Source organism: Vipera berus, assembly GCF_964194415.1.
Source record: "Vipera berus genome assembly, chromosome: Z".
NCBI classification, from domain to species: domain Eukaryota; kingdom Metazoa; phylum Chordata; class Lepidosauria; order Squamata; family Viperidae; genus Vipera; species Vipera berus.
In genome coordinates this window covers 108,871,934-108,897,761 of record NC_138205.1, presented here as the reverse complement: position 1 = coordinate 108,897,761, position 25,828 = coordinate 108,871,934, and the positions used below count along the sequence as shown (strand labels likewise).

Here is a 25,828-nt window from a genome sequence, read left to right as displayed (position 1 = left end):
TAAATGTGTATCTATAGGAAGGGTTCGCAACATTTGAGTCTGGTACCTTTGATGGAATAGGTGAACACTGGTTGCTGGGGAGGCCAGGCGGCTGGTTGTCCACAGAATGCCACAGGATACTAATAGTCTCTAGCCTAAATTTTCTTCTCTTTTTTCAGTCACGCATCATTTTTTATTTTATAAGAAATAAATGATACAGTGGCACAGGAACCGGGGTGGAGAATTTGTTATGCAAATCAGCACATATCAGTGTGAAAGAAATATGTGTTCTCCTTCTTTCTAAGCAATCCTTTCCTTCTAAAAACAACTGGGCTGAAAAAGCAAATAGGATTGTTTTTGTGGTCAGAGCATTGTTTGATCACATTTCAAGTGCACAAAGGAGGAGGAAAGGTTGAAGAAGAGCAGGCAAGGCACCACAACACTTCTCTCAGAGTGGAAAAAGAAACCCTGACTAAGTCTTGTCCAACAAGAAAGGGATTTCCCCAACTTCATTATTGGGAAATTCTGTCTCCATTCTTAAATGTACAGGTTTGCAAAATCAGAGCTCTTCCCCTATTCACCTCCCTTTCCTGTCTCTTCACTTCAGCGGATATATGGCCAGGAGTCATTAAGACCTCCTCACTCTGTTCCAAGTGAGAGGAAGCTGCTGTGCGCCTCCAGGCAGATGTTACTGCAGCTGGACTGCCTTTATTGACTGAGAAGGAAGGGAAAAAGTTCAAGGTAGGTTTTCATTTGAAAAAGAGGCAAAGTCACTCAAAGAACTACGCAGACTTTCCCACTGGGTAATTCTGCCTCACAGGTGAACTTTAGAATTTTTTTTTCCCCAAATTAATCTGTGTTGCAAAGCCATCACATGTGACAAATGGGATTATTTTACTCCTGGTAAGTAAAGCAGAAAAAAGGGGAAAGTTTCTATCTATTCATGGCTCTGCAAAGTATGAGAAGCTGACATTAAATTTGGGATTAGACATTAGGCAATTTTTAAAAGTTTAAACTTTGTTCTTATCTTTTTAATGTTTAATTAAATTATTATTTAAAAAGAAATTATGTAAAACTTATGTGGTTGATTAAGAATCCTGGAGTACCTTAAAGATGTACAAAGATTTTATAGAATTGACTTTTTAAGGATTATTGTCAACTTCATGAGATGCATGCAATATTATTCTTACTGCACTTTTGAAACAGAAAAAAGCCTGCAGTGAATTGAAGAGAGACAGCAAGGTAACCTCTTACTTTGAATTGCCTGTCTAAATTAATTTGCCCATACAGAGGGTTTCACCATCTGATTTTCAACAAAGGTGCAAAAATAAATCTGTTAAAAATATATTCTTTAACATTGCTAAAAAAATAATAATAATAGCCCATGTCTTAACAAGATTGCCAAAATCTCTCTTTTTTCCAGCATTTTCAATAGAAATCTAATAGGTATTTTACATTGTTGAGAAATGTGTCAAAAACATGACAGTTGTTGTTATTATTATTATTCTAATAACAAGAAAAAAAATTCATTTAAGCTGCCATCCCTTATTCCCACTGTACTCTATGATAAGTGTAACTATTTTTTCTTCATTATTTTTGAGGTCCATTTGAGGTCAAGGGCCCAAAATAATGAAAAAAATAAAATTGGGATTAGTTTTATTATCTTTAATGAAAATTGTTGATCCATCTATTTATTTCAACACTGAATAGGCAGTTCCCTGTCCCTATTCCCCATGCTTCCCATAAATAATAAATTCATATTTTCCACAATTAGGACCCAGATTTGAAGTCTATTCAGCATGGCTGAAAACGGCCAATTAATTATTTTCTTCTGAGAAGTCCATTGGACTCCATCCAATGAGATAGAATAGCTAGAGTCCCCTTTTATATGCTAGCCAAATGTGTGGTCAATTTGACCAAAGGCTAGCTCTTTGGCCCTGCAGCACATTCTTTACATTTGTGGGGTGTGATGCCCAAACCTTTATTTCTTTGCCATTGGGTCAACCTAATTAAAGCTGTACTTTCTCATTGGATTGATCTGGGCTTTCATCCAAATAAAATTTGTGCAGGGTTGGAATTCATCCTATAACAACAAATCTTGCTATAGTTTTCTGAAAGCTATCCAGAAATTTTTCTTCATTTAAGCAAACTGAAACAGGTACCAGCCTCTTTCTGCATTGGATTTAATCAAAAATAGCTGCTCTTAATTTTCTTTGTAAATGGCTGGCCTTAAATCAGAAGGAAGCTAGGTTTTGTCCCATTGGATTCACAGAGACCTGTACTGAGTACCTAATTCCAATCAAACCTACCCAGATCTTGAAGGAGTGAAAGGAATCTTCAAAGTCATAACAAGAAAAAAAGAGAGAGAAAAATTAGTGCAATTTGGAGAAGGTGTTATATAGTGTGGTACAGGTTTCTATGGATAAGGTGTGATATGAGCAGACATGGCTGCCTTAAGTCTCTGCAAATTTTGAGACATTTGTATCACCCCTTAAACCTGCCTGAGTTCCCCAGCAAAAAGTATTTCAGCTTCACCCAATTGACGGTTCTGGAGAATGAAAAAAAAAAAAGGTTGTAGGGGGACAGATGTGGTCCAAGAACCACAGGTTACTTATCCCTGTTTGGTCTCAGCTGTCTTAGATTTCAAGGACCACTTCCCAGCTACACTTGAAGTGAATGGAGATGATATTGTTGACCGGAATTTAAATTTGCTAGGAATGTTAAATAGATCATAAGAAGCAATAAGTATTGTGAGTCTTATAATTTATGCATCCAAATCCAAGGTAGTTAGGAATGCAGTGGGAATGGAATGCTCAAGAAATGTGTGTGATTAAAACAAGAGGCAGGATCAAAAATAGATGACTGCAGAATGAATGGAGAATTCACTGAATTCTCATTCATTTAATTCAAAATGACAAGTAAAAATAGTTTGCAATTATTTATATAAGGAGAGAATGAACAAGAATGAAATTATGGAACAAATACATGGAGGTAGAGTAAATAGGTTAAGATGAAAGACAAGACCAAAAAAGCCATAGCTTGATAAAATTAGTGAGAACCTTAAAAGGGTTAAATTTAAAGAACAAAAGCCAATGTGTAAAATCATGTATGGATACAATGAAAACAATACATGTTTAGAAAGATAAAATGTTATAGTGAGGTGTTTTGAATGCTAATGGTATAAACTAATTCTAGCTAATATTTATTTTTCTTATCCATTTTGGGAAGCTTATGAGCTTGTTCACATTTCCTGTACTCTCCATAATGTTGTTTATCCTGGGGGGCAATAGTGTAATAGGAATGCATATCTGTGTCTGGAGAGTTTCGTAACAAATATTAGAGTTTCCACATGCAAAGTATAATTTTTATCACTGAACTACAGAGATAAAACTGGTATTTGATGGTCTTCTATTTTGCACCCTGAGCAAATATCGAAAAATATTTTAGAACTTCTTTTCATAAGTCTCCAGTTTAATATGTCTTCTATTTCTGTTCTTCTAAACTCACAAGAAATACATTTTAAAGCTTGCAATAATATTAATAAAGTAATTTTAAAAACTAACAGACAAGGTGACATTATTTTTCAGAAGGGAAAATTCAGACAGATATGATCTTTCTAACACCTAAATGAGTTCCCACACAATGTCAAGGAATAGTCATGACTCCCTGTGTACAAAAAGTCCTTAATAAGGGCACATTCCTCAGACCAAAACATTCTTCCAAACTACTTCACAATGAATGCTTAAAGAGATTTTCAAGATCCCATTTTTAAGAAAATTCTGTGAAGCATGAAAATACTCAAAACACTGAAAAATTTAATGGTATCTGTATTGTTGGGTGGTGAGCTTTTACCTTAAACCCTAAACCATTTGCCTCCTACGTATGTAAGGACATGATAAGCACTAAAGAGGTGCATTATACAGCTTTCCTTAATCAATCATAAGGAAGAGAAAAAACAACTATATGAAGTTGTATTTGTATTACTGTTGGGTGGTGAGTTTAAACCCCAAGGCACTTGCCTATTGTGCATGTAAATATGTGATAAGTACTAAAGGGATGCATTGTAGAGCTTACATTAATTAATCATTCATGTGAAAGAGAAAACAGAACTATATGAAATGACTGATAGCACTTTTTTAAGTCTGGTATGCAGGACGTAGCCAAGATGTTTTGCTACCTGACACAAAACCAACAGGTGATCTTCCTATTCCACAGACAGAAGTAGACAATAGGTAAATCTTCCCCAACATCTGAGGGAGCAAGTTAATTTATATACATGCCATACTGTACACTATTTGGTTTTCAATAGCAGAGAAATAGGAACTGACCTAGTTTTCCAACGATTGCTCCATGATGCAAATGTATAATAGGAGAGCCAGCCCATCTAATCTTATGAAAGCAATTGCAAAATTAATTTATATAAGGTAAACCGAGGATACAGAGCCCTTGTCTTCTTCTCTCTCGGGAACCCACTCTTCCATTAAACTGGAACAAGACTATCTTGGAGATCTTATGAAGCAGTGATACATCTTTATTGGGAAAACGTAAGGTACACTTATGCTATTTTTTTCTAACTCTTATTTTTACTTTATCTTACTTTGCTGAATCTTACCTTATTTCATTTCATCCATATCTTATTGTGGCTAACATCTATTGTCCCAGTATGGTCAATTGGATTAATCAGTAAAGTTTATTCCACCATTATTCCACCTCCAGCATTCTTTAAGTAACATGCCAGATTTCCTTGAAGAGGCCATGTCCAGATATCAAGATTTTGTTGCTGACTAGTCCTTTCATCAGAACTCTGAAAAAAGCTCTTGCCTTTGAGCTAGTAATTTGTTTTCGAGGAAAGACAGAAGCAACAAAACCTTTTCACTGTGATTTTTGGCATTCAGTGCAACAGGCACAAAAGGTGACTATCAGCATACATCCCTGGCCAGCAAAAGACACGACAAATCTGGGTATATGCATGCTGATGCACCTGATGCCCTCCCCAGGATACAGTATAGCCAATTCAGAGCTCTGGGTTACAGGGAAACAATTAATCCAGATCCGTGTTTAATGATTAGGTACAGTATATCATTCTTTGGTAACTCTTTTACACCCTGGAAATAGATTCCCTAGATGAAAATATATTTTAGCCTGGAATTCTCCTATGTTTCTCAGGAGTTCCCCTTCAGGTTGGATTCTGTTGCTTGGATGGTTCATCTAGAATTTCCCCCCCCCCCCGGCCCCTTTCTTCCCTTTCCATCTGTGGACTTGTATAGACCTTCCAGTTAAGGTCATCAGGAAGTCAAGCTCTGGCTAAATTGCAGCTTCTAGCTTGACTGAGTGGCTCAGTTTCTGTGCGGTCACAGAGCTGGTTTGAGGTCAAGCTACAGTGGAAGATTTAGGCTGTTTTTACAAGCCTGGTTAGGGAAGTCAGGCTGTTTGCCTTTTACCTTTATTTTTACCTTTATTTTTCTCTCTGCCATCAACTTGTGTCCGCCATCCTCCTGCTCCTTCCACCAGTTCTATCCTTCCTCCCTTATCAGTGCAGACTTAAGCCTAGCAAGCATCAGAAAATCCTCCTTCCCTGCAGAAAAGGTTTGCTCTCGAGGACTCTGTTGTTCCCCTTCACAGAAAGAGATTGGCATAGTACGAAAAGAACAATGATGAGTTGGCAATGTTGACTAACATTATTAAATCAAAATAATGTGGCTGTGACAGACCTGTTCTCCTGCTTTTTTCAGTCACACAATTGTTCTAAAAAAAAAACACCACGGCCTGGATTCTTTCCAAGTCCTGCCCAGGTAAACACACTGCAGGTTCAGCTATCATGTATCTTCAAATGAAGGATATGCTCGTAATTGCCCTGGAATGTTTCTTGTGTATCACCCAGAAGTATCTTTGGTGAGGTGGTAGCTATATAAATGTGATAGGTGACATATGATAGATAGATATAAGATAGATAGATAGATAGATAGATAGATAGATAGATAGATAGATAGATAGATAGATAGATAGATAGATAGATAGATGATAGATAGATAGATAGATAGATAGAGATAGATAGATAGATAGATAGATAGATAGATAGATAGATAGATAGATAGATAGATAGATAGATAGATAGATAGATAGATAGATAAATAGATAAATAGATGGTCCAAGATGCCATTCAACTTGCACAATCTAGTGTAATGAAGGGTGGTGGTTTGATGCAAATGCAAAGACACATTTCAGTTTATCCTACTCAGACCCCTTTTTCAGATTTACTGAGCAAGTACTGGAATTTTCAGCATAATGGAGATAAGCTTGTGTCTTATTTTGCATGGTGGATTTTATTCTCTACAAACAAGGCATTGCTCCCATAATTTTTTTAAAAAGGTGCAAACTAGTTCAATAGGATCCTCCAACAGTGTAGGAGGGTGGTTCCAGCCAAATCTATAATTAAAATGTACAAATATGGAGAGAGTAGTTACCACAGATGTTTATAGCACAGCCCATACAAATTATGAGATGAGCTATGCTTTACCAGAAATTACCCTCAGAATGACCAAGTATAAACTGGTTTTGACTTAATAGTTGTACCAAAGACAGAGTTTCTATAAATGCAACAGCTTTCATTTTCCTACTGTAATTCCAGTGTTAGAAGAGCCTGCCCAATTTTCCTGGCTACAGCAATTAACACTGCAGCAATCCAATAGGAGGGAGGTCAGACCCACACCCTAGCAAGATTAATTAATATTGATGGTTGGTTGGTTGATTGGTTCTTTGAATGAGAACCAATCCACTCATGGTACCAAAACTTATTGCTGGCAACTTACCCCATTTTGCGTACTCCAAACTGCACATGAAAATAATAATTCATAAAATGAATTTAAATACATTTTCTTAAAAAAAAAATAGCCCTCCCTAGAAACCAGACAAAAAAGGGGGAAAAACACTTTTCACTAATCAAGTAGATAACACCATTCAGTTCCTTTGTCATTACTGCTCAAGCTATTGTGGAATGTCAATCATCAAGAATTTAGATATCCATATATATCAATTATGTCAGTAAATTTGCTTACTGGTTACAACTGAGTATGAGCAATCATCATTATAACTGGCTATAAACTATGCAGCACTATAGTCTACTACAGCTAGAATCCACATAATTGAGTTTTGTTATTTAAGTAATTGGTTGCCTTAAATAACATGCATTGGTTGTTCAGTTGCTAAGTCATGTCCAACTCTTTGCAATTCTGTGGATCATAGCACTCCAGGCTCTCCTGTTGTTGTACTGTCTCCCAGAGTTTGCCCAAATTTATGTTGTTTGTATCGATCACACTATCGATCTCATCCTCTGCCTTCTCCTTCTCCTTTTGCCTTCAATCTTTCCCAAGATCAAGGTCTTTTCCAATGAGTCCTCTCTTCTCATTAGGTGTCTAAAGAATTTGAGCTTCAGTTTCACGATCAAAGAACCCTTCCCATATATAGCAACCAGAAACTGAATCTGCCTTCAACATTGGCAAGGCAGCTTAGGTATTAGCCAAGATGTTCTCCATCGACTTGCTACCACTCTGCAACTACAACTCAATTTCTACTGGCAAACTGCATTATTTTGCCCAAATAATGGGCAAAGAATGACTTTGAAAGGGTGGCATAGTTCATTTGTCAATTTGCATTGTAACAATGCAGTCAGTTTTAATTGTTTAGTTATTTTTGCATTTATTCAAAATTAAAATTAAATAATAGACCAGACACTACAAAAAGAAATACTGCATTAATGCCCCATTTATCTGTTGATACAGCTATATTGTTTATGAATACCTATGCATTTGTTTTATGATGCCTCTCTATCTGAATAACTGAAGCCACTACTATAGCTTCCACTATCATCTGTACCCAGTGAGGCTTAAATATTTCCCAAGATATTCACTGGGAGAATGACAATTCTTTGTTGCACCTGGCTTCCTTCAGAAATACTTGCTGCCTGGGTTCAGGCTGTTTCCTTCTCCACAGAAGGACTTACTGTTCTCCATCCAAATCTCAGCCACAGAGCCAAGTTCTTGAGTTAGCTGTCAGATCTTCCCATCTATGTTTTCTCAGATTACAGTAGAAGAATGTTTTTGATCTGAGAATACAAGAGTTTGTATGCTGCACTATAAGCCTTTGGAGAAATGAAAAGTGTACAATGATATATTCTTATTCTAGTGCACTATTAAACAATCCTAGCAACCAGCAGGTAAGGGAAGGCATTAAAATAATTTTAATGTCCTAACTGGCCCCGAAAGAAAAATACAACAGAAGTTGCAACAGAGCTTTTAAAATGTTTTTATTTTGCATGAAAGAATGGCATCAATATTTGGGCATTTTATTGCTAAGAACTGACTTATCCTTAAGGACAGTTGAATCTGTGCTGTGGTCTGGCACAGATTCATTTCATGCAGGGAGAGGGAGACAGCTGCCTTGTTATGACAAGGCAGCAAATTAATCATTCATTTATACTTAATATATCTTACATTACAGTGATGAAATAGAAAAGAGGTTTGTGGGATGTTTTCACTTAGGTAACATAACAGACAGCCACATACCCTTTGTGGTTCTACCTTAATCAATTATAAATCTACTTGCCCACTTTGCTTTTTCTAAATCTCACTTTACTACCTTAAAAAAAGGTTCGACATTAGGTCTGAATTGTTTGGCACAATGCTAAATAGTTCTAATACCAATTTAGAGAGTTTCTAAAAGGAAAACTTTAATAGACTTTCACAAGAGGAGCTTATGCCAGCCATCCACAACCTTGCACTCAAGTGACTTAAAATCCATCTGCAACACAGCTGGAGCCTCCAGTCTGGGAGAGTCTGGTTAAGATTAGGGACACTTACCGCCTTGAATTATTTATAAAAATAATAGCGAGATATTTTTTTTTAATCTAAAAAATTGAATGGTAAATAAATGTTACAAACATTAAATGAGTTTCAGACTAGATTTATTAAAGAAGGACCACCCAGGAAACATACTTTTCAGACTAGACTCTGACAAAATCTGCACACAGGATGTTCCTTTTTTAATTTCTTATATTAGTTCTGTTCATATCAGTTCTTATGCAATGTCTGATGCTGTTCAGTGCCATGAGTTTACACAGCATGTTTTTGCAGAAACTTTACCAGCATTTGCTGGCAACGAGACTCAGTTGCAACATGAAGGGGGAAAAAACCTCTTGTGGTAAACTCCCAATGTGTTTGCTGTTCTGCAGAAGGAAACAATTCCTTCATTCTGTGATTATAATCATTTTAGATCCTAACTGTCAATAGTAATGTTGCTTAGCAACTAAACTGACTTTTACTTCTGTCATTCAATCCAGTGTTAGATACCAGGAACTTGCAGTGTGTTTATCTTCAAGGGGCATCATAATAATACAATAAGAATCTTGATGAAAGCTGTCATTTATTGTGGAAAGGGACAACAGAGATTGTCACACTGAAAGTGTCCAATAAATCCATTAAATTTAAAGGTGGGGGAGGGGAGATTTGTACCTCTCCAGATGTTGTAGGTGTACATACCCCAGCATTTTAGCTGATATCTTTAATGGTAAAGAATGCTGAGAATTGTTGGGAGTTTTTGACCGCTGAGTCACATGAAGACATGCTGAGAAAGAAAAGAAGAATGATGCAAAGAAAACAAAAACTTGATGGAACGAAAGGAGGGAAACTCCAATCATAACATACTCTACCTTTTTCTCATTGGAATATACAGTATTATCTTGCCACTTCATTTCTCAACTACATTCTTTATGCTTAATGCCTGTCTCCACCTTTCAAATTGCCAGCACCTTAAAGAATCTTTTGTAATGCACTTTGCAGATGACAGGGCTGGGTTAACACTTGGTTCTTTTAAACGCTAACCAGTTTAACAACTCTGGAAATGCAAAGGAAAGTATTCAACTTTTCAGCTTCACCAGGTATATTTATAGTAATGGTTTAGTTGGTTTGAATTTGCAGCTCTCTCAGCAGTTTGCTATGATTTAGGCAACATTAAGTACATCTTTTTTTTCAGCTCATGCTTCATACGCCTGAAGAATCACTTTCCGTATTATCTTGTTAAAAGGCAGAGATGAGAGGAATAGAATAGAAGAGCAGCCATAGGGAAGAAATTATCATCACTAACAATACATTTTATCTGTTCTGTTAAAAGTTTGCAATGTGGAGTCATTTTGCTGAAAGCAAAAGACTTTTTTTAAAAAAAAAATACAAATTACAGTGATAATTTGCTGCATTGCAACCCTGGTTTTTGGATTCTTCTCACCTCATGTGCCCCATAATATGAAAGCTTTTATTATTAATTTTATTTTAGAGTTCTGCCTATCTCCCCAGATATATATAGTACAGGAAAAGAAAACAAAGTTAGAGTATAATTAAGGAAAAAACCGGGAGTGGGGTGGAATTCTAAGCTTGTTTTCTGAACAAAAGGAATAAAAATGCAATTTACTTTGTTGTTACAAGGTGGTCAAAAAAAATGAGAGGGTACACTGGAGATTGAAGCTTTCTATGTGAACATTATGAGAGCAAAAATCTGACTTGAGTGAGGATTAGTAAAACAGGCCTTAAAACAGAAAAGTGATTTAGTTACAGGAACTACACTGTACAGTGGGCAAAGCTTAGCAGACAGCTGATCAAAGAGTCAAAGTACATGTGCTCTAGGTATGTGTGTGCTTGGGAAAAAAGACTTTAGGAAGTGACCCCAGATTAGTAGTTCCTTGTGCAAAGAACAGGCAGAGTGTCCAAGAAAAAAGAAGCTGAGAATAACTCTGTATATAAACCCTATCACTCCTTCCAAGCATGAGGCCATGACAGTGACATATTGATGCCACCGGCCTCTGAATCTGCACCTCCAAAAGGACAGTCCTTTGCCTCCTAAATCTTTTTCCAGAGTCTGTCTCTCTCCTGAAAGAGAGGTTTATGTGCAGTCTTGTGTTCCATGTGCTGCTCTGTCTGTCATGCATTTCTTAAACTGGTCTCAGTTGCTCTCAGGTGTAGGCAGCAGGCACCCATCCAGGGATGAAGTAAGATTTAGCTTCAAGTTCTCAGCTGGCAACCCATTCAACTGCAGCAGATGGATGCAAAGGAGACGGATGCCTTGGGCTTTGCTTCAGGCAGCAAAAGATTTCATCTGGCTCTTTTGCTTAGACTGCAATCCTACCAACTGCTGCTGGATTCACATTAAAAATCCCACTTGGAAATTCGTTTTGAACAATGAAAAGCAGTTCTAAATAAATTAATAACTGGCTTGGTTGGATATGACACTATTTCTTTTTAAATCCTGGCATTAACCAAATGTGAAACAGTCAGTATTGGGGAAGGGAATGTCAAAAAAGCAGTTTATAAAGTCTGCAATAAATGTTAAATGTAACCCTCCCCCTTTTTTGGAGAAAAACAGAGGGGCAAACACAACCAATCATGATCCTCCTCCCTATTTCGGAAAAAAAATAGGCTAGCATATTGCTCTCTGTTGACCATAAGAGCACTGGGGTAACTGAAAAGTCCTTTTAAGCTTGGTCAGAAAGCTGCTGTCCATAAGGTAATAAGGGAGGAGAGCCAATAATAGTAGATTATGGAATGCATAGTCCCAAACTTCTCTGATTTACCCATCTCTGATTTAATCAGTGAAATTAAATGGAATTAATAGAAGTGCCTCTGCCTGTACAAATGCAATGCTGGATCTAAGTAAATGAAACGTTGTTTTTTTAAAAAAAGGAACCCTATTTGAGAGTCTTTGTGGGCATTAATACTTTATGGCAGCCCTTAAAATAAGATAAAATAAAACAGGAGTACAATAGCCTTTTGAATAAATTTGGAGTTTTGCAAGAACACAGTAAACATTCTCACAAAATTGCCAGTGTAGATTATGGCAAAATAACCATTTATGAGAAGGCAGTCTTTAGGTCTCCAAAATACTCTGTCCAGCTTTGCCCTTTTGTCTGTCACTCCTCTAGACAAAGAACTATTTTATCTTTTGCATAGACCTCTGGAGATCACATGAGGTCCAAAGTAAACATTAGATAATAGATCCTAGATCCTAAATATTCAATGTTTCAGCCTAGCTTAAAAGAGATTTTTTTAAAAAAGGTAAGAGGCAGCAATTGCCAGGGAAGTGATAAAGGAAGTGTCCATAAATATATAAATGACCCCAAATACCTTTTGAGGTAGATTGGTAAATAGGTAGATATCTGTTCTTCTATCTTTTTGTCTCTCTGTCTCTGTCTCTATTTCTGCTGGTCTATTATCTATGTATCATCTACCTGTATGGTTATCTAATTAACTTAAACTCCGCTTTCTATCCATAACATACTCTGAGTTATAAAATGTAGTTGGGATTCTGTAATATACTGATAGCAATTATATATGAAATATAATTCCAATGTAACCAGATCAACACCTTCTTCTTGAAGAAAGAAAGTGAAATTCTAATTTCATAAAAAGTAAACCGTTTAATTCTGTCCATTCTGTCAAAGACACCTAATTTTAAATGGGAACACATTTTTGACCCATATTTCTAATACAAATTTAAACATGGTGGCTAGACACAGGGCATAGCATAAAACTGAAAGTAGCCCTACACATTCAGAAAATTGGAGAGAGCTGGTCCATAGAATTGCTTGAAAAGATAGCATTATCACTGTTACTACAAAATAAGTCCCAATTGCCTACAGATCCTAAAAATTGCCTAGATCCGAAAGACTATTTCCTTGGCTACTGAATTCCCCACCACAGCCACAAGAAAATAGTACAGGATCAATTTTCTGTCCCATATTTATTCCATTTTCTAAACTCATACAGTTACAAATAAAACTGTACTGCCATCTAGTGACAAATATGACATTGAGCACATCAAAATCTACAATTCCTGGAAGTTTGTACCAGCCTAGCACAATCTAATGTTACTTGCTGACGTAAATATAATTATCCCATCACTCTTCTGTCATATAATAGTGGAACTGCTTTTCTGACTAGTTTTGATAATTTTTCATTTTTTGAAAAAATAACCTAACTGTGCAGATGGTGAACCATCAAATCTGACCAGGATAAAGGCCTGTCTATCTTTTGGGCTTAAAGGATATGGGTGAGAGAATTTGCTACAGATAGCCCTGGAGTTCTGAAGGCAATTTGGACTGGAATTTCCATTGCTAAGCAAACAGAGCTAAGAAATGCAATAATAAACACAACCTCATATAACTGCATTGCTTAGCAATGCTCCTAGACTCACTTCCATTCCTGCTGCATTTTTATCTGTCAATACTCTGTAGTACCCAACCATGGCACCTGCCCACTTACACACTCATGGTCTATATACAGTGGTGGGATTCAGCCAATTCTCACCACTTCGGCAGAACCAGTAGCTTATTTTTTGTTACCCAGGCCCACAATGGACTTCCAGAAGCGGCATCTACACAGAGAACCTGTTGTTCACATATTTGAATCCCACCACTGTCTATATAGCATGCAGCATCCAGCTGTCCACATTCCATCCTGTAACATATAGAGTAACAAAATCTTGAATTTCTGAATGTGCTTTCCCCCCCCCCTTTTCTTTTTTCATGAAAACTATGAAGGGGCTTGTCTGAGATATTCATGTTACATTCCTGCCCCTGACTTATACTTCTTTTATTTGACTGTTGTTTTGATAATGGTCCTTCTTCCTATTTCACAAATCCCTCCACAGGCAGAAGCTTCCTTTAAAAAAAAAATACTTTATCTTTAAAGAGTGCTGTTTAAAGAGTGATGATTGTTTGTTTCATTATTTGCCTGCTTTTAATCCCAATTATGCTTTCCTGAGTTTTACACTGTTCAGAGTCAGAAGACTGGAGTAATAAACCTGCCAAATAAATAAATAAACCTTACTTGAATTATTTTATTATAATTACATTGTATAATTATGCAATCTAATTATATCAGTATCGCATGGCATGGCATTGTAGTGACATACTGTAATGCATGAAGACCATCCTGAACTTCAAAGTTTTGATTTCTTAATTAGTTCTTAAATTAAAAATCAGTAGGTTCTTGATATACGTCAAAGAGCATTTGGTGGGAGGAGAATGGAAGGAATGGAAACCTGTTCAACACATTTGTTCTTTAAATACGGTAGGTTGTTTTCATATTCCCTTGCTTGTGATTGGTACTGTGATCATATGTGACTTTGAGTGAAACTCTTAAATTTATAAAATATTTTTTTCCTCCATAACTCTTCATTTATTACTTTACAGCCTTTTATTTGTTCTGTAGCCCTTGCAACACACCAAAAAACATCAACTTGGATAAAACTATTTGCTTTATGCTTCTGTATTCAGGGGAAAAAGAAGCTTAGTGAAATGAAGAAGAGGTGTATAAATAAAGAGCTTAGATTCTAAAAAATATATTCCCCAAGCACCAGTAAAACTCCTAGTTGTATGTAAAACATAATTCATTATTCAAAATATGAATCACAATGGGGATATTACCCTCCCTAAAGCAAAATCCACATCCAGTTTTGTAGCAATGAATAGCAAGATAGCAAATTTTGTTAGTAAAGTCAGAGAAATGTGTGTTTTGTATCAAATTTCAAGCACCCTTGTAACAAATCCAACCATACATATTTTCTTCCTCTTGAAATTCTCAAACCATCAGAAAGTGTTTTATGTAACAAAAGACTTCAATTAGGTATTATGTGCTACATTAACTTGAAATTATCTAACATTTATGAGTGTAGCCTTCCCCAAATAATTATGTCAGTTAAAATCAAAATGTTGGGTTTTAACTGACATAATTCCCAGTCAATATTATGAGAACTGAGCGTCGGCACATGTGAAAGTCACCAAGATGTATAATCTAATGGGTACTTGAGAATCAGACTGATTTTTTTTATTTCTAGTAATAGGTTAACATGAACAATTCTGCATTGTAGGAATAATTTCAGATGTCTGAAAAAGTCAATCCAATGATTCCACTTACTTCAGATATGTCCAGCAAGAAGGAGACGGTGTGCATTTTTGGAACGGGTGATTTTGGAAGATCTCTGGGCTATAAGCTGATGCAGTGTGGCTATTCCATTGTCTATGGGAGCAGAAGCACTCAAAACTGTGGATTGATTCCTCAAGGAGCCACAATCTTATCTCATGCAGAAGCTGCTGAAACATCTGACGTTATCATTGTAGCAGTCCACAGAGCGCATTACAACTTTCTTGAAAGCCTACAAGAAATCCTTGATGAAAAAGTGTTGGTGGATGTGAGCAACAACCTTAAAATAAACCAGTATGCAGAATCAAATGCTGAGTATCTTGCCCAACTGCTCCCAGGCAGCAAAGTGGTCAAAGCATTTAATACAGTGTCAGCATGGGCCCTGCAATCAGGCGGCTTGGATGCAAGCAGACAGGTAAGGGCTTCTCAGATGCCAAAGGCTGCTGGAGGTGGACATGTTCTGTGTGCGCATGAGCTGAGCTAAGGATCTAGCCTGAATAAGGAATGAGATTTTTGTAGATGTCACTGAAAGGAGCTTTATTTACAAAAATGCATTATACAGATTACACCTAGCCTCTGAACTGCAACACACACCTGAAATTAAGTGCAGATTCTTGACCAGAACAGCAGGCTTCTCCTCTTTACCCCTCCCAAATGACGGGAAACCCAAAGCTGGGACATTATTTTGTGATTCTAAATTGGCTTAGTACAGTTTTTAATATTTTATTTAATTTGACTGGAGAATTTAATAGGTAGATTAGCAGCTACAGTATAAAGTAAAACAAATTGCCTTTTTTTCCTTATAACCAATCTAATTAGCTGCTTTTTATGTCTGTTGTTATTACCAAGAGAAAGGGTGAGAGACTTAATACTTCAGCAAACTAAGATGTATAGGCAGTGGAGGCTACAGCTGCTGTGCGTAGAAAGGAAGCCATGACTGTGTGAAGCTGTCTAGCTGCATTCCAACAGGTGCAGAATCCGAGGTCACACGCTGTGTGCACGTGTACCTGGAAATGAAGGTAGTAGGTGACTTTTCAGGCAAGAAATACACAGTAAAACTTTAACTATTTCTCTGCATCCTACTGTTCACCTTATGATCGTTAGGTCGTGAGGTTTTGAGCAATCAGTGCCACTGGATTCATAGCTCCCGCAAAGAAAAGCACATGTAAAGCTTTTGCTTTGTTTAACCTGTTAACTATTTTTTCTTTCATATATGTAATGTATGACAGTACACTGCAAGTAGACATAGAGTCTTATAAATTTTGAACCTACTTTGCAAGGGGGGAAGCTATTATTTTTACAGTAGATTTTCCAATTTGAACTAGGGAGGTGTTTTTGCTTTTATTTTATTCTTTTTAATTCATATTTTTTATGTTCTTGTCCAGTTTTGTTTTTGCTCTTAATTCTTTTTCAAATTTTGTATTTTAATTTTTCAACTAAAATAAAAAAAATAAAGTTAAAAAGTATATTAATAAAAAAAACATAAAACATTTTCAGGTTTTGTTATCCCCAAAGATCCCCACTCTGGCTAATTTCAGTTTTATCAAAATGGCCAATTTTCTCAAAAGTTAACTAATAAGCTAAGAGACATCAAGAAGGTTGGCTCACTAGGACAATTTCTTTATTTTTATTGAACCAATGGGACTTTATTTTCCTTTGATGTTTCAGGTATTCATCTGTGGAGATGATAGAAAAGCAAAAGAAAAAGTGATGGAGATTGTTCGGAGTCTTGGTCTTACTCCTTTGGATAAAGGTTCTCTCTTAGCATCAAAAGAAATTGAGAATTACCCTTTACAACTTTTTCCAATGTGGAGATTTCCCATCTACCTCTCTTTTGCTCTCAGTGCATTCATCTTTTTATACAGTGTTGTCCGTGATATCATCTATAATCATGCTGAGAATAACAAAGATTATTCTTTTTTTATTGCTGTTACAATTGCAAACCGGATCTGCCCTGTTGTGGCGCTCGTTCTTCTTGCATTGGTCTATTTACCTGGGATCTTTGCAGCTATTCTCCAGTTATACAGAGGTACAAAGTACAGTCGTTTTCCTGATTGGCTGGATAAATGGATGCTTTGCCGGAAACAACTAGGATTGGTTGCCTTGGCTTATGCTTTCCTTCATGTTTTATATACACTGATCATCCCCATTCGTTACTTTGTAAGATGGAGGGTCAATTCTTTTGTCCTTCAACAGGTAAGCCAGTCTCATGCACTTTTTTCTCCCACTTCAACAGCTGGTACAATACTGGGAGGAAAAGCAAATGCCGTGTTTTCCCTTGCTGCCCACACCTTAATGCAGACTTTTAAGGACTAAAGTTCTAATAATTTTCAAAACTTCGGGGTTGCCCTAAATTGTTTCAGCATTTTCAGCCCATTTCAAATACTCTCATAAAATGGGGAAATTGCATCAAGTTCCCTTAGATCTAGCAAAGGAATGCTAAGTCATTTCAGATCCAATTCATAACTGACACATCATTAGAGCATAAGAGCAGTTACCTACTCATTATTCATATCCTTTTGCCCATCATACCCAGTTGAAACCCTCTTGATCTGAAACCATTTCAATTCTGACAAAATTGAGTGACGGTAGATATTTGGGCAACCTGGTTCTGAGGAATCTCCATCTTTATCCTTGGAGGGGGAAGCATCTTCCCATTTGAAGGTAAAGGTAAAGGTTCCCCCGCACATGTGTGCTAGTCGTTTCCAACTCTAGGGGCCGGTGCTCATCTCTGTTTCAAAGCCGAAGAGCCAGCGCTTGTCCAAAGACATCTCCATGGTCATGTGGCCAGCATGACTAGACGCCAAAGGTGCACGGAACGCTGTTACCTTCCCACCGTAGTGGTCCCTATTTTTCTACTTGCATTTTTACGTGCTTTCGAACTGCTAGGTTGGCAGAAGCTGGGATGAGTAACAGGCGCTCACTGTTACGCGGCACTCGGGATTTGACCCGCCAAACTGCCGACCTTCTGATCAACAAGCTCAGCGTCCTAACCCACTGAGCCACTTCGTCCCTTCCCATTTGAAAGGGGCGTGCAATTTGTATGTCATTCCGTATTCACATATCCTGCTCAAACAGCAGATGGCAGTTGTGACTAGGAAGGCTTCTCCACAGATTCATCTATACCCATTCCTTGATCTGGAGGCCTTTCAGACACATGCTTTGATAACCTCAATACTAGATAACTACAATATACTCTATATCAGGGGTGTCAATGCCGGCCTGCGGTCTGGATGTGTCATGGCAAAACCATGCCCACTGCATTGCCGGCAATGGGGAAAAAGTCATGATATGTCGCGACACATTACATGACGTTGCAAGTTTGATACCCCTTATGGCATGGTCTTGGAGACCATTTGGAAGATGTAGCTGATCCAGAATATACCTAAGTGTGCCATTTGTCTTTACTGCTTTGTGAACTGCCAATTGACTTCAGGGTGCTCATTCAAGGTGCTCATTGTCATCTAGAAAACCCTTGTGTTGTTGTTAGTTGCAAAGTCGTGTCTGACCCCATAGACAACGTTCCTCCAGGCCTTCCTGTCCTCTACCATCTTCTGGAGTCCATTTAAGCTCACGCCTACTGCTTCAGTGACTCCATCCAGACACCTCATTCTCTGTCGTCCCCTTCTTCTCTTGCCCCCAACCTTTCCCAGCATTAGGTTCTTCTCCAGTGAGTCCTTCCTTCTCATTAGGTGGCCAAAGTATTTGAGTTTCAACTTCAGGATCTGGCCTTCTAAAGAGCAGTCAGGATTGATCTCCTCTAGGACTGACCGGTCTGAACACCTTGCAGTCCAAGGGACTCGCAGGAGTCTTCTCCAGCACCACAGTTCAAATTTCATTGTGTAGATACTGATTATTTGAGGAACTATCTACATCCCATAGTCTCTGCCCACCGAGTAAGTCTGGACAATGTAGGCATAGTTTAGGTCCCTTCAATTACCCCCCCTCTTGGGGGGCCTAGAAAGTGCACTTTCTCTCTCATGGTACTTGATCTCTGCAACAGCATCCCACCCCTGTGCCAATTCTTGAAAAAGTAGCTGAGCCTGTCATTTTTCAGAAAGGTGAGCCTGCATGTATAAAGATGTTAAGCCTCTAACTATGAAAGCTCTTCTAGAGCTTTCAAAAGACTTATTTGAGTGTGATGTGAGTGGAAGAAAATTTTCATCTGGAACAGATCATTGTGTGTGTGTGCGCGCGCGTGCACAGAAGGGTATACGTGAATGTTCATATGGTGGTGGGTATTTATCAAATATTTTTCTTCTACCATAAAGAACTTAGAAAATTGTGCTAAGTTGACCAAGGCCAATTTGAAGGGAGCAAGTCCTTGATGATTTCACCTTTTCTTTATCGTTATTGCTTTGTATGGTAGTTTAATACCCAATGTTTTTTTAAAAAAATATCTTACTAACTTACTAAAATGAATATATGTCATAGTGTTGATTTTTTTTAAAAAAAAAATCCGATTGCTGCAATGTTTCTAATACTGGAATGCTAGTATGACTTCAATTTACAAAAACTGTCATGATCATTTTGAATAAGTAGATTGCACAAGACAGCTTATAATGAGCAACATTTATTACATTTGAACTCCCCTCATGATATATAGGGGGACAATATGTTGCAGATCTGTTATGAAATTATTATACTCACACATATATTTCTGTTTTCTATTAAGGTATTTAAAAACAAAACAGAGCCATTATGGACTGGCACAGCCTGGCACAGTGATTCTTACCTTGCTTTGGGAATCTTAGGTTTTTTCCTGTTTGTTCTCCTTGGGATAACATCCTTGCCTTCTGTCAGCAACAGTGTTAATTGGAGAGAGTTTAGGTTTGTGCAGGTAAGATTCTGTTTGGCTAGTAAATTCACCTTGTTCTCATCCTTCTTTGCCTTCAGGTGTAACTAACTAGTATTTATCTTAATCTTTGGACGAGGATTGTTTCCCTTCTTCCACTTCAGCAGTTTTTAACCAGACATTAAAACAACAAGGGCAGGGATGGACAAGGAATTTTAATAACCACCAAAGCTCACCAAAGCTGTATTCTCCTGATTCTCTCTCTTTGGGAAATTAGATGCCATGTTCTCAGAAGTGTGACATCTTTCTCCTATCTCCTTCCTTCTAAATAGGTAGAACTTTAACTTTCATAACTCCTCTTTTGGGAATTGTGAGTGTTAAAGTGTAAAATAAAAGCAGAGTCCCAGGTTCAAAATGAAAAACTGAGACTACTCTGTGATTGCCCCAGCACAGAAAACAGCTTTGAAATGAGTGTTTTCTAATTCTTTTCCTTATTTTGATATGTTCATGAAGACTAATTATTGATGCGTATACATTAAAGAGTCTGTGTTGCAGATATTTGTATATGTATGTATATAAATAGACACTGTAGCAAAGGGAAGGCTGTTGCTGGTTCTTTTTAGATAAAAAGCTTATATAAACTAATGTATTTTGGATAAAGAAATGCATTATGCAATTACTAAGGCTTCCTATTTTTCATTTTATATATTTCAGTTTAATGCGAAAAAGGAAACTGTCCTTGACAGTCCATATTACTGAAATGTTTATCTTATACAATTTGACTGTTATTTTGTACAGTTTTGCAGTCCTGTCAGGTTCAATTAATTAAACCATTCTAATAAATACAGTGGTCTTAAATTACAGCCCTAATCTAGGATAACTTAATATAGTTAAATGCACTTCAGACTCACATTCTCATTCTGTTGGGCTGCATTTCTAGAAACTAGCAAAGCTAGTTTGGTCCAATTTTGGTTAGCAATATAGAACCCTCTACAATTTTTACACTAACTTTCTAGAAAATGCATTCAGAAGTTAATATTTGTTTACTAACCATTGTTTTTGTTTGTTTCCACAGTCCTATCTGGGTTACCTTACACTGGTTTTGTGTACTGCCCATACACTGGGATATGGTGGGAAGAGGTTCTTGAATTCTTACTCATACCCATGGTTCCTTCCTCCAGTTTATTTGCTCTCTCTCATTATTCCTTGCATCGTGTTGTTCTTCAAGTTTTTCCTAATATTTCCATGTATAGACAGACCATTAACTGAAATTCGACAGGGCTGGGAGAGGAAACACAAACATATGAACCACTCAAACAGCAATCAGAACACCAAAGAAATATCATCTGTATAATTCCTGAATACCTGTTAATCTGTATATTTTGGAAAGGACTGAGCATAGTCAAAGAGCTAAGCAGTGGAGACACACTGGAAAAAATATCTTGAATATGAGCTTTTGTGAGTGATCAGAGAAGAACTTTATAAACCACATCTGTCACATTTGGAATGAGTTTCTGCAAGTTTTCAGGATTATGCTCAGATACCAATAAAATGGTTATAGGATTTTAGACAGCAATAGTTTTTCAGCCAAAGAACTCTACATAAATACACTATAAAGTATACATATCTACAGTGCTAGCTGCATACAAATTGCATTTTCTTTCTGTGAGTATCTGTCAAACCATAAAGAAATTTCTTTTATCTATGGGAAGCTATAATTTTATTGTGAGCTTAACAGGAGGCTTGTATAAGAGAACCCTACACTCAGCACTCTTGACAGCCAAGAATGTGAACAAGAAATGCTAAATCCAAAACATGAAATAGCAATAAAAACATTCCCTGATTCTAATACAAAACTTGCCTGCTGCAGACCAGCAGGAAGACACATGAAAAAAAGTTTTCAAGTGGCTGCTTTAAGTTTTTTTCCCCAGATCAAGGAAATATTGGAAAGTTGGGGACTGAGAATCCTTTGAATCTACCCACATTCATCTTGCTCCTTTCGTTGTAAAGTTTTCTATGGTGAAATCTGCCACGATTCATAAAATATCAGCCAAGAAGGCTGATACAGAGGCAAATGGGGACAGAGAGCTGATGTCAGATTTCACTTTCCAGTCTCCATAGCCTGAGTCTGTGGTGGCGAAGCTATGGCATGCGTGCCACAGGTGGCATGCAGAGCCCTCTCTGTGGGCACACTTGCCGTCGCCCCAGTCCTAGGCCTTCAGCTGGGTTTTATAAAACCTTTTTACTTTAGGCCTCCACCACCATGTACAAAAAAAGGTTTAATCAATCAATCAATTTCAACTTCTTGCAGGAAAAAAGACCTCGCAAAGTTGGAATTGATTGATTGAACTTTTTAGTCCCACCCAGTCTGCCGTTACCACCACATCCACGCCCACAGAATGGGCCATGCCCATACAATGGGCCACACCCAATTGGCCACACCCACCCAATGGGCCATGCCCACCTGGCACCTGACAATAATAAGTGGGTTTTGGGTTTCAGTTTGGGCACTCGGTCTCTAAAAGGTTCGCCATCACTGGCCTGAGTGTTCCCTCTGTTAGGAACGTCAAAGATTTTATGCTTCATTATTATGCATGTTTAAGTCAAACTCATAAGCTAAATCAATTACAAAGAAGCAATTTAATTCAAATTTCCTACTGTATATTAGCAAATTGTATTTGTATTGTATTCAAAAAAATATATGTATTCCGTTTTCCAAGTTTTGGTTTCCAAATTTGTTTATAAGCACTTATATTTGGTGTGTTTCAAAAGAAATAAAGAAAATCCTTTGAAAGAGAAACATTTCTTTGTCATTCAGACACCTTTTGCTCTTGATCAGTAGAGAAGATTTAAGATCAACTATAAAGATCAAGGAAGTCTGTTTTGAGTAGGAGGACAAGAAAAGAATTACCGGTAATAGAAATTTACACCTAAGAATTCAGCAAATAAGACTTTTAATAAAGTAATGACTTTTCACCAAACAATACAGTTAAGAGAACTTTGATACAAATCCCTGGGACAAGATCAGTGAATATAAATTAAATCATGCCAAAATTCACTGACTCTAAAGACAGAAAGTATTGGTACAAAACAGGCATGGTATGGAACTGGATTAGGCCACTTTATTTTTTTTTCAAAGTTCCAATGGAGGGTTCAAATCCGTAAGCTAAGCTAGGTCAATCTGCCTTCTGATCAATCAGTCTAATATCAACCTGCTTGCTAGGAACCTGCGCCCAGTTTGGCTGCTTGAGTTTAGTCTCACTCAGCATAATCTGAACACAGGCATACTGGCCCATTTTTTCCACTAATTCCCAAGTATTTCATGCTGCATTGCCACATTGTGCAGCTAGCAACATGAACATATAAACACGAAAGCCCAATGTAGTACACGCATTAATAAACCGATTAAGGGGATGGGTGCCTGGGGAGGACCAAGACCTATTTTCCTAGTGGCAGAACAGAACAAGGTTGGCTAAGTCCAAGTCTGGTTTTGATGGTCTCTGAGTGCCATCTTGTTCTTGCATTCTGTGCCTTTCAATTTGCCAGCTGGCCTTTCCAGTTGCATCAGCAGTAAACTAGGAGAAATGCCAGGGGACTGGAGGAAAATAATTGCCCTATCAAAAAGGGAGAATGAGAATCCAGCCAATAAATATAAATGCTCTGAAATATTCTGGAACAGATGATAAAAAAAGCAACACATAAGTTTCTAGAATACAATGGCATAATTACCAGATGTCAACACAGATTTGTCAAGAGCAAATCTACCATTATTGTTAATCAAACAACTTTCTTAGTAAAGCATAAAAATGTTGTAGATAATTTAATTTTAGCAAAATACTTCACACACTACTACATGATATTCTCATTAGCAGACTAGGAAAGGTGGAGAGGGTAGTATATACTGAGTTGAAAAATCAAAATCAAAGATGCTCATCAATGGTTTTTTATCAAATCATTAAATGTTCATTTTTGTGCAATTCAAGGCAGAATAATTTCTCCCTCAAGGGGGATTCCAAAAATTTCTCACTACCTGAAGCAGAAATAGAACAGTAGAAAAAATAGTGAGAAAGATCTACAGATTTATTGGAACATACATAGACATGCATACTATATGATTTTTTTAAAGGAATTAGCTCCCCCTAGTAGCCTGAAATCATAATATGATAATTGTTTAAATGATGGAGATATTATCCACCTTAAACAGTGTCCACAATTTTATTTGGGTTTTATTAAAGATGTACCAAAGGAGAATGTATGAAAATTTAGAAAGATTTCTTTGAACAAAAATGTCTAAAATATGTTTATCTAGTAAATTATTGTTTACATTATTTAAATTCCAAAAATATCTGAAAAAAGCCAAAATAATGTACATGAATAATTAAGATTATAAACCAAAAAATACAAGGTGACATGGAAATGTAATTGGATTCAAAAAAAGTACAACATGAGGTGCCTAACTAGCAACTAATTGCCCTAATAATTTATGGGGCCTTAATTGAGCATCTGCCAGTTTCTGCATGCACAAAAGAAATAGGTGCACTCTTAGATATACTTACAGTAGTTCTAGAGAGCTTATTTTGGAAAAAAAATCCATGTCATAAAGAGTTAGAAATCTTCATTAAATCAAATTCCATTCCTATAAACAAATGTTTAAAGCCTCATCATTCAAAAATCAATTAAATCTTATAAATAAATATATTAAAAAAGAATCAAATACAGAAATATGAAAAAGTGGCCTTAAACTACATTTATGGAGGTTATCCATTGACCATTAATCTTTTTTAAAGTAACTATTTTGTAGCAGCACATTGATTTGGTTATATGCAGGGCTTTTAGCAAATAATATTCTACAATGTTTTCTGAAGATAAGTTATATAATTTATGTGTGTGTGAAGATTGAATAAAACATTTACATAAAATGCTAAACCATGATTTATTGAATAATCCTAATTAATATTTTCAAATATGACCTTAAAAAAACTAATCATAGTCCTGTAGGATTTAGCTTAAATTAATAATCATCAACTTCCTAGGCTTCAACTTACAACCACAATTGAGATTCCATCTTTAAGCAAGACGGTTGTTAAATGACTCACCCCTGATTTTAAGGCCTTTTTTGCCACAATCATTAAGTGAACCACACACAACTGTTAAACCAAATTTGGCTTTCTCCATTTACTTTGCTTGTTGAAAGCTGACTGGGAAGATCATAAATGGCAATTACATGACCCTGGGACACTACAACATGCAATACATGCCAATTGCAAAATGTCCAAATTTTGATCATGTGATTGTGGGGACACTGCAACAATCATAAATGCAAGGACCAGTCGTAAGTCACTTTCTTCAGCATTGTCATAATTTTTAACAGTTGATAAAGTATAAGTCAAGGACAGCGTGTATTTGACTTAAACCATTATCATCATCAGGATATTGCTACTTTTTATCAAGCAGCCCTGCAGTGCTCTGATGCAACTTCCTCCTTTTGGTGTACATGCAATATCACAACACTCATATTAAAAGGTGCAAAGCTTGCACTACAGCACCACAATACCACTTTTTGTCCATCTGGCTTCTTTTCTGCAGGTAATGAATTAAAGGATGAAATCCTAGAATCTAGGACCTAGATGTTTGTTTGGGGTACATGCTTCTAAATAAAGTGGGATTTGCTGCCATATAATCAAGATGAAGAACATGTTTGAAAGCAATCCTGTGTGAGAAACCTGTCCCTGTCAAGGCACATGGAACCTACTTCTGCGTAAGGAGTAGGCATCACGCCCAGCAACCCAGTCGACGAAGAAGACCTAGAGCTGAAAGACTAAAATTCGTCGGATTCCCAAGTGGTACAGCAACCTACGTATGACATGACGAAGTAGCTTATCCTTCTTTCCCGACGTCCAGTATGGACTGTTCATAAAGCAAATATTCTTAATTATCCACACGCGCACACATTTGCTAATTCCTCCTCCGGAAACTGTCATCTAGGTTTTCAATACTTAGTTTCACCATCACAAACAAAGTTTCAATATAAAAAATAAAGGATATCCGGCTTGTACCATTCTCATCAGAAAAGAGGAGCGGGTTAATGCCA

At 37.0% G+C, this 25,828-nt stretch overlaps 1 protein-coding gene and 2 long non-coding RNA genes across 4 annotated transcripts in view; 1 reads left to right on the top strand and 2 right to left on the bottom strand.

The window, feature by feature from the left end:
• LOC308677710 overlaps positions 1-5,711 on the bottom strand; it is a 191,969-nt gene extending 186,258 nt beyond the window's left edge. The window contains exon 1 of the long non-coding RNA XR_014028550.1: positions 5,433-5,711. This is a non-coding gene — a long non-coding RNA (uncharacterized lncRNA). The remainder of the gene's footprint in view (positions 1-5,432) is intronic.
• Positions 620-22,523, top strand: STEAP4 (STEAP4 metalloreductase). Of its 2 annotated transcripts, XM_081344343.1 has the most exons (5): positions 620-720; positions 14,890-15,357; positions 16,611-17,138; positions 19,618-19,782; positions 20,813-22,523. In XM_081344343.1, the coding sequence occupies exons 2-5, from the start codon at positions 14,902-14,904 to the stop codon at positions 21,089-21,091; spliced, it is 1,428 nt and encodes a 475-aa protein (XP_081200469.1). In that variant the 5' UTR covers positions 620-720; positions 14,890-14,901; the 3' UTR covers positions 21,092-22,523. The 2 variants fall into 2 exon arrangements, with proteins under 2 accessions (XP_081200469.1, XP_081200470.1); XM_081344344.1 differs by lacking the exon at positions 620-720 and having other exon boundaries at positions 14,344-15,357.
• On the bottom strand, positions 15,400-25,706 carry LOC308677711. Its single transcript, XR_014028551.1, has 3 exons — positions 25,490-25,706; positions 20,828-21,018; positions 15,400-15,435 (listed from the first exon to the last, which is right to left on the bottom strand). It is a non-coding gene; the product is annotated as an uncharacterized lncRNA (long non-coding RNA).
• Between the last annotated feature and the right edge of the window lie 122 nt (positions 25,707-25,828).

Coding starts and splice junctions, on each gene's coding strand:
- STEAP4 (XM_081344343.1), top strand. CDS start 14,902: ATGTCTGAAAAAGTCAATCCAATGATTCCACTTACTTCAGATATGTCC. Junction 15,358..16,610: donor GCTTGGATGCAAGCAGACAG/GTAAGGGCTTCT, acceptor TTGATGTTTCAG/GTATTCATCTGTGGAGATGA. Junction 17,139..19,617: donor ATTCTTTTGTCCTTCAACAG/GTAAGCCAGTCT, acceptor TTTTCTATTAAG/GTATTTAAAAACAAAACAGA.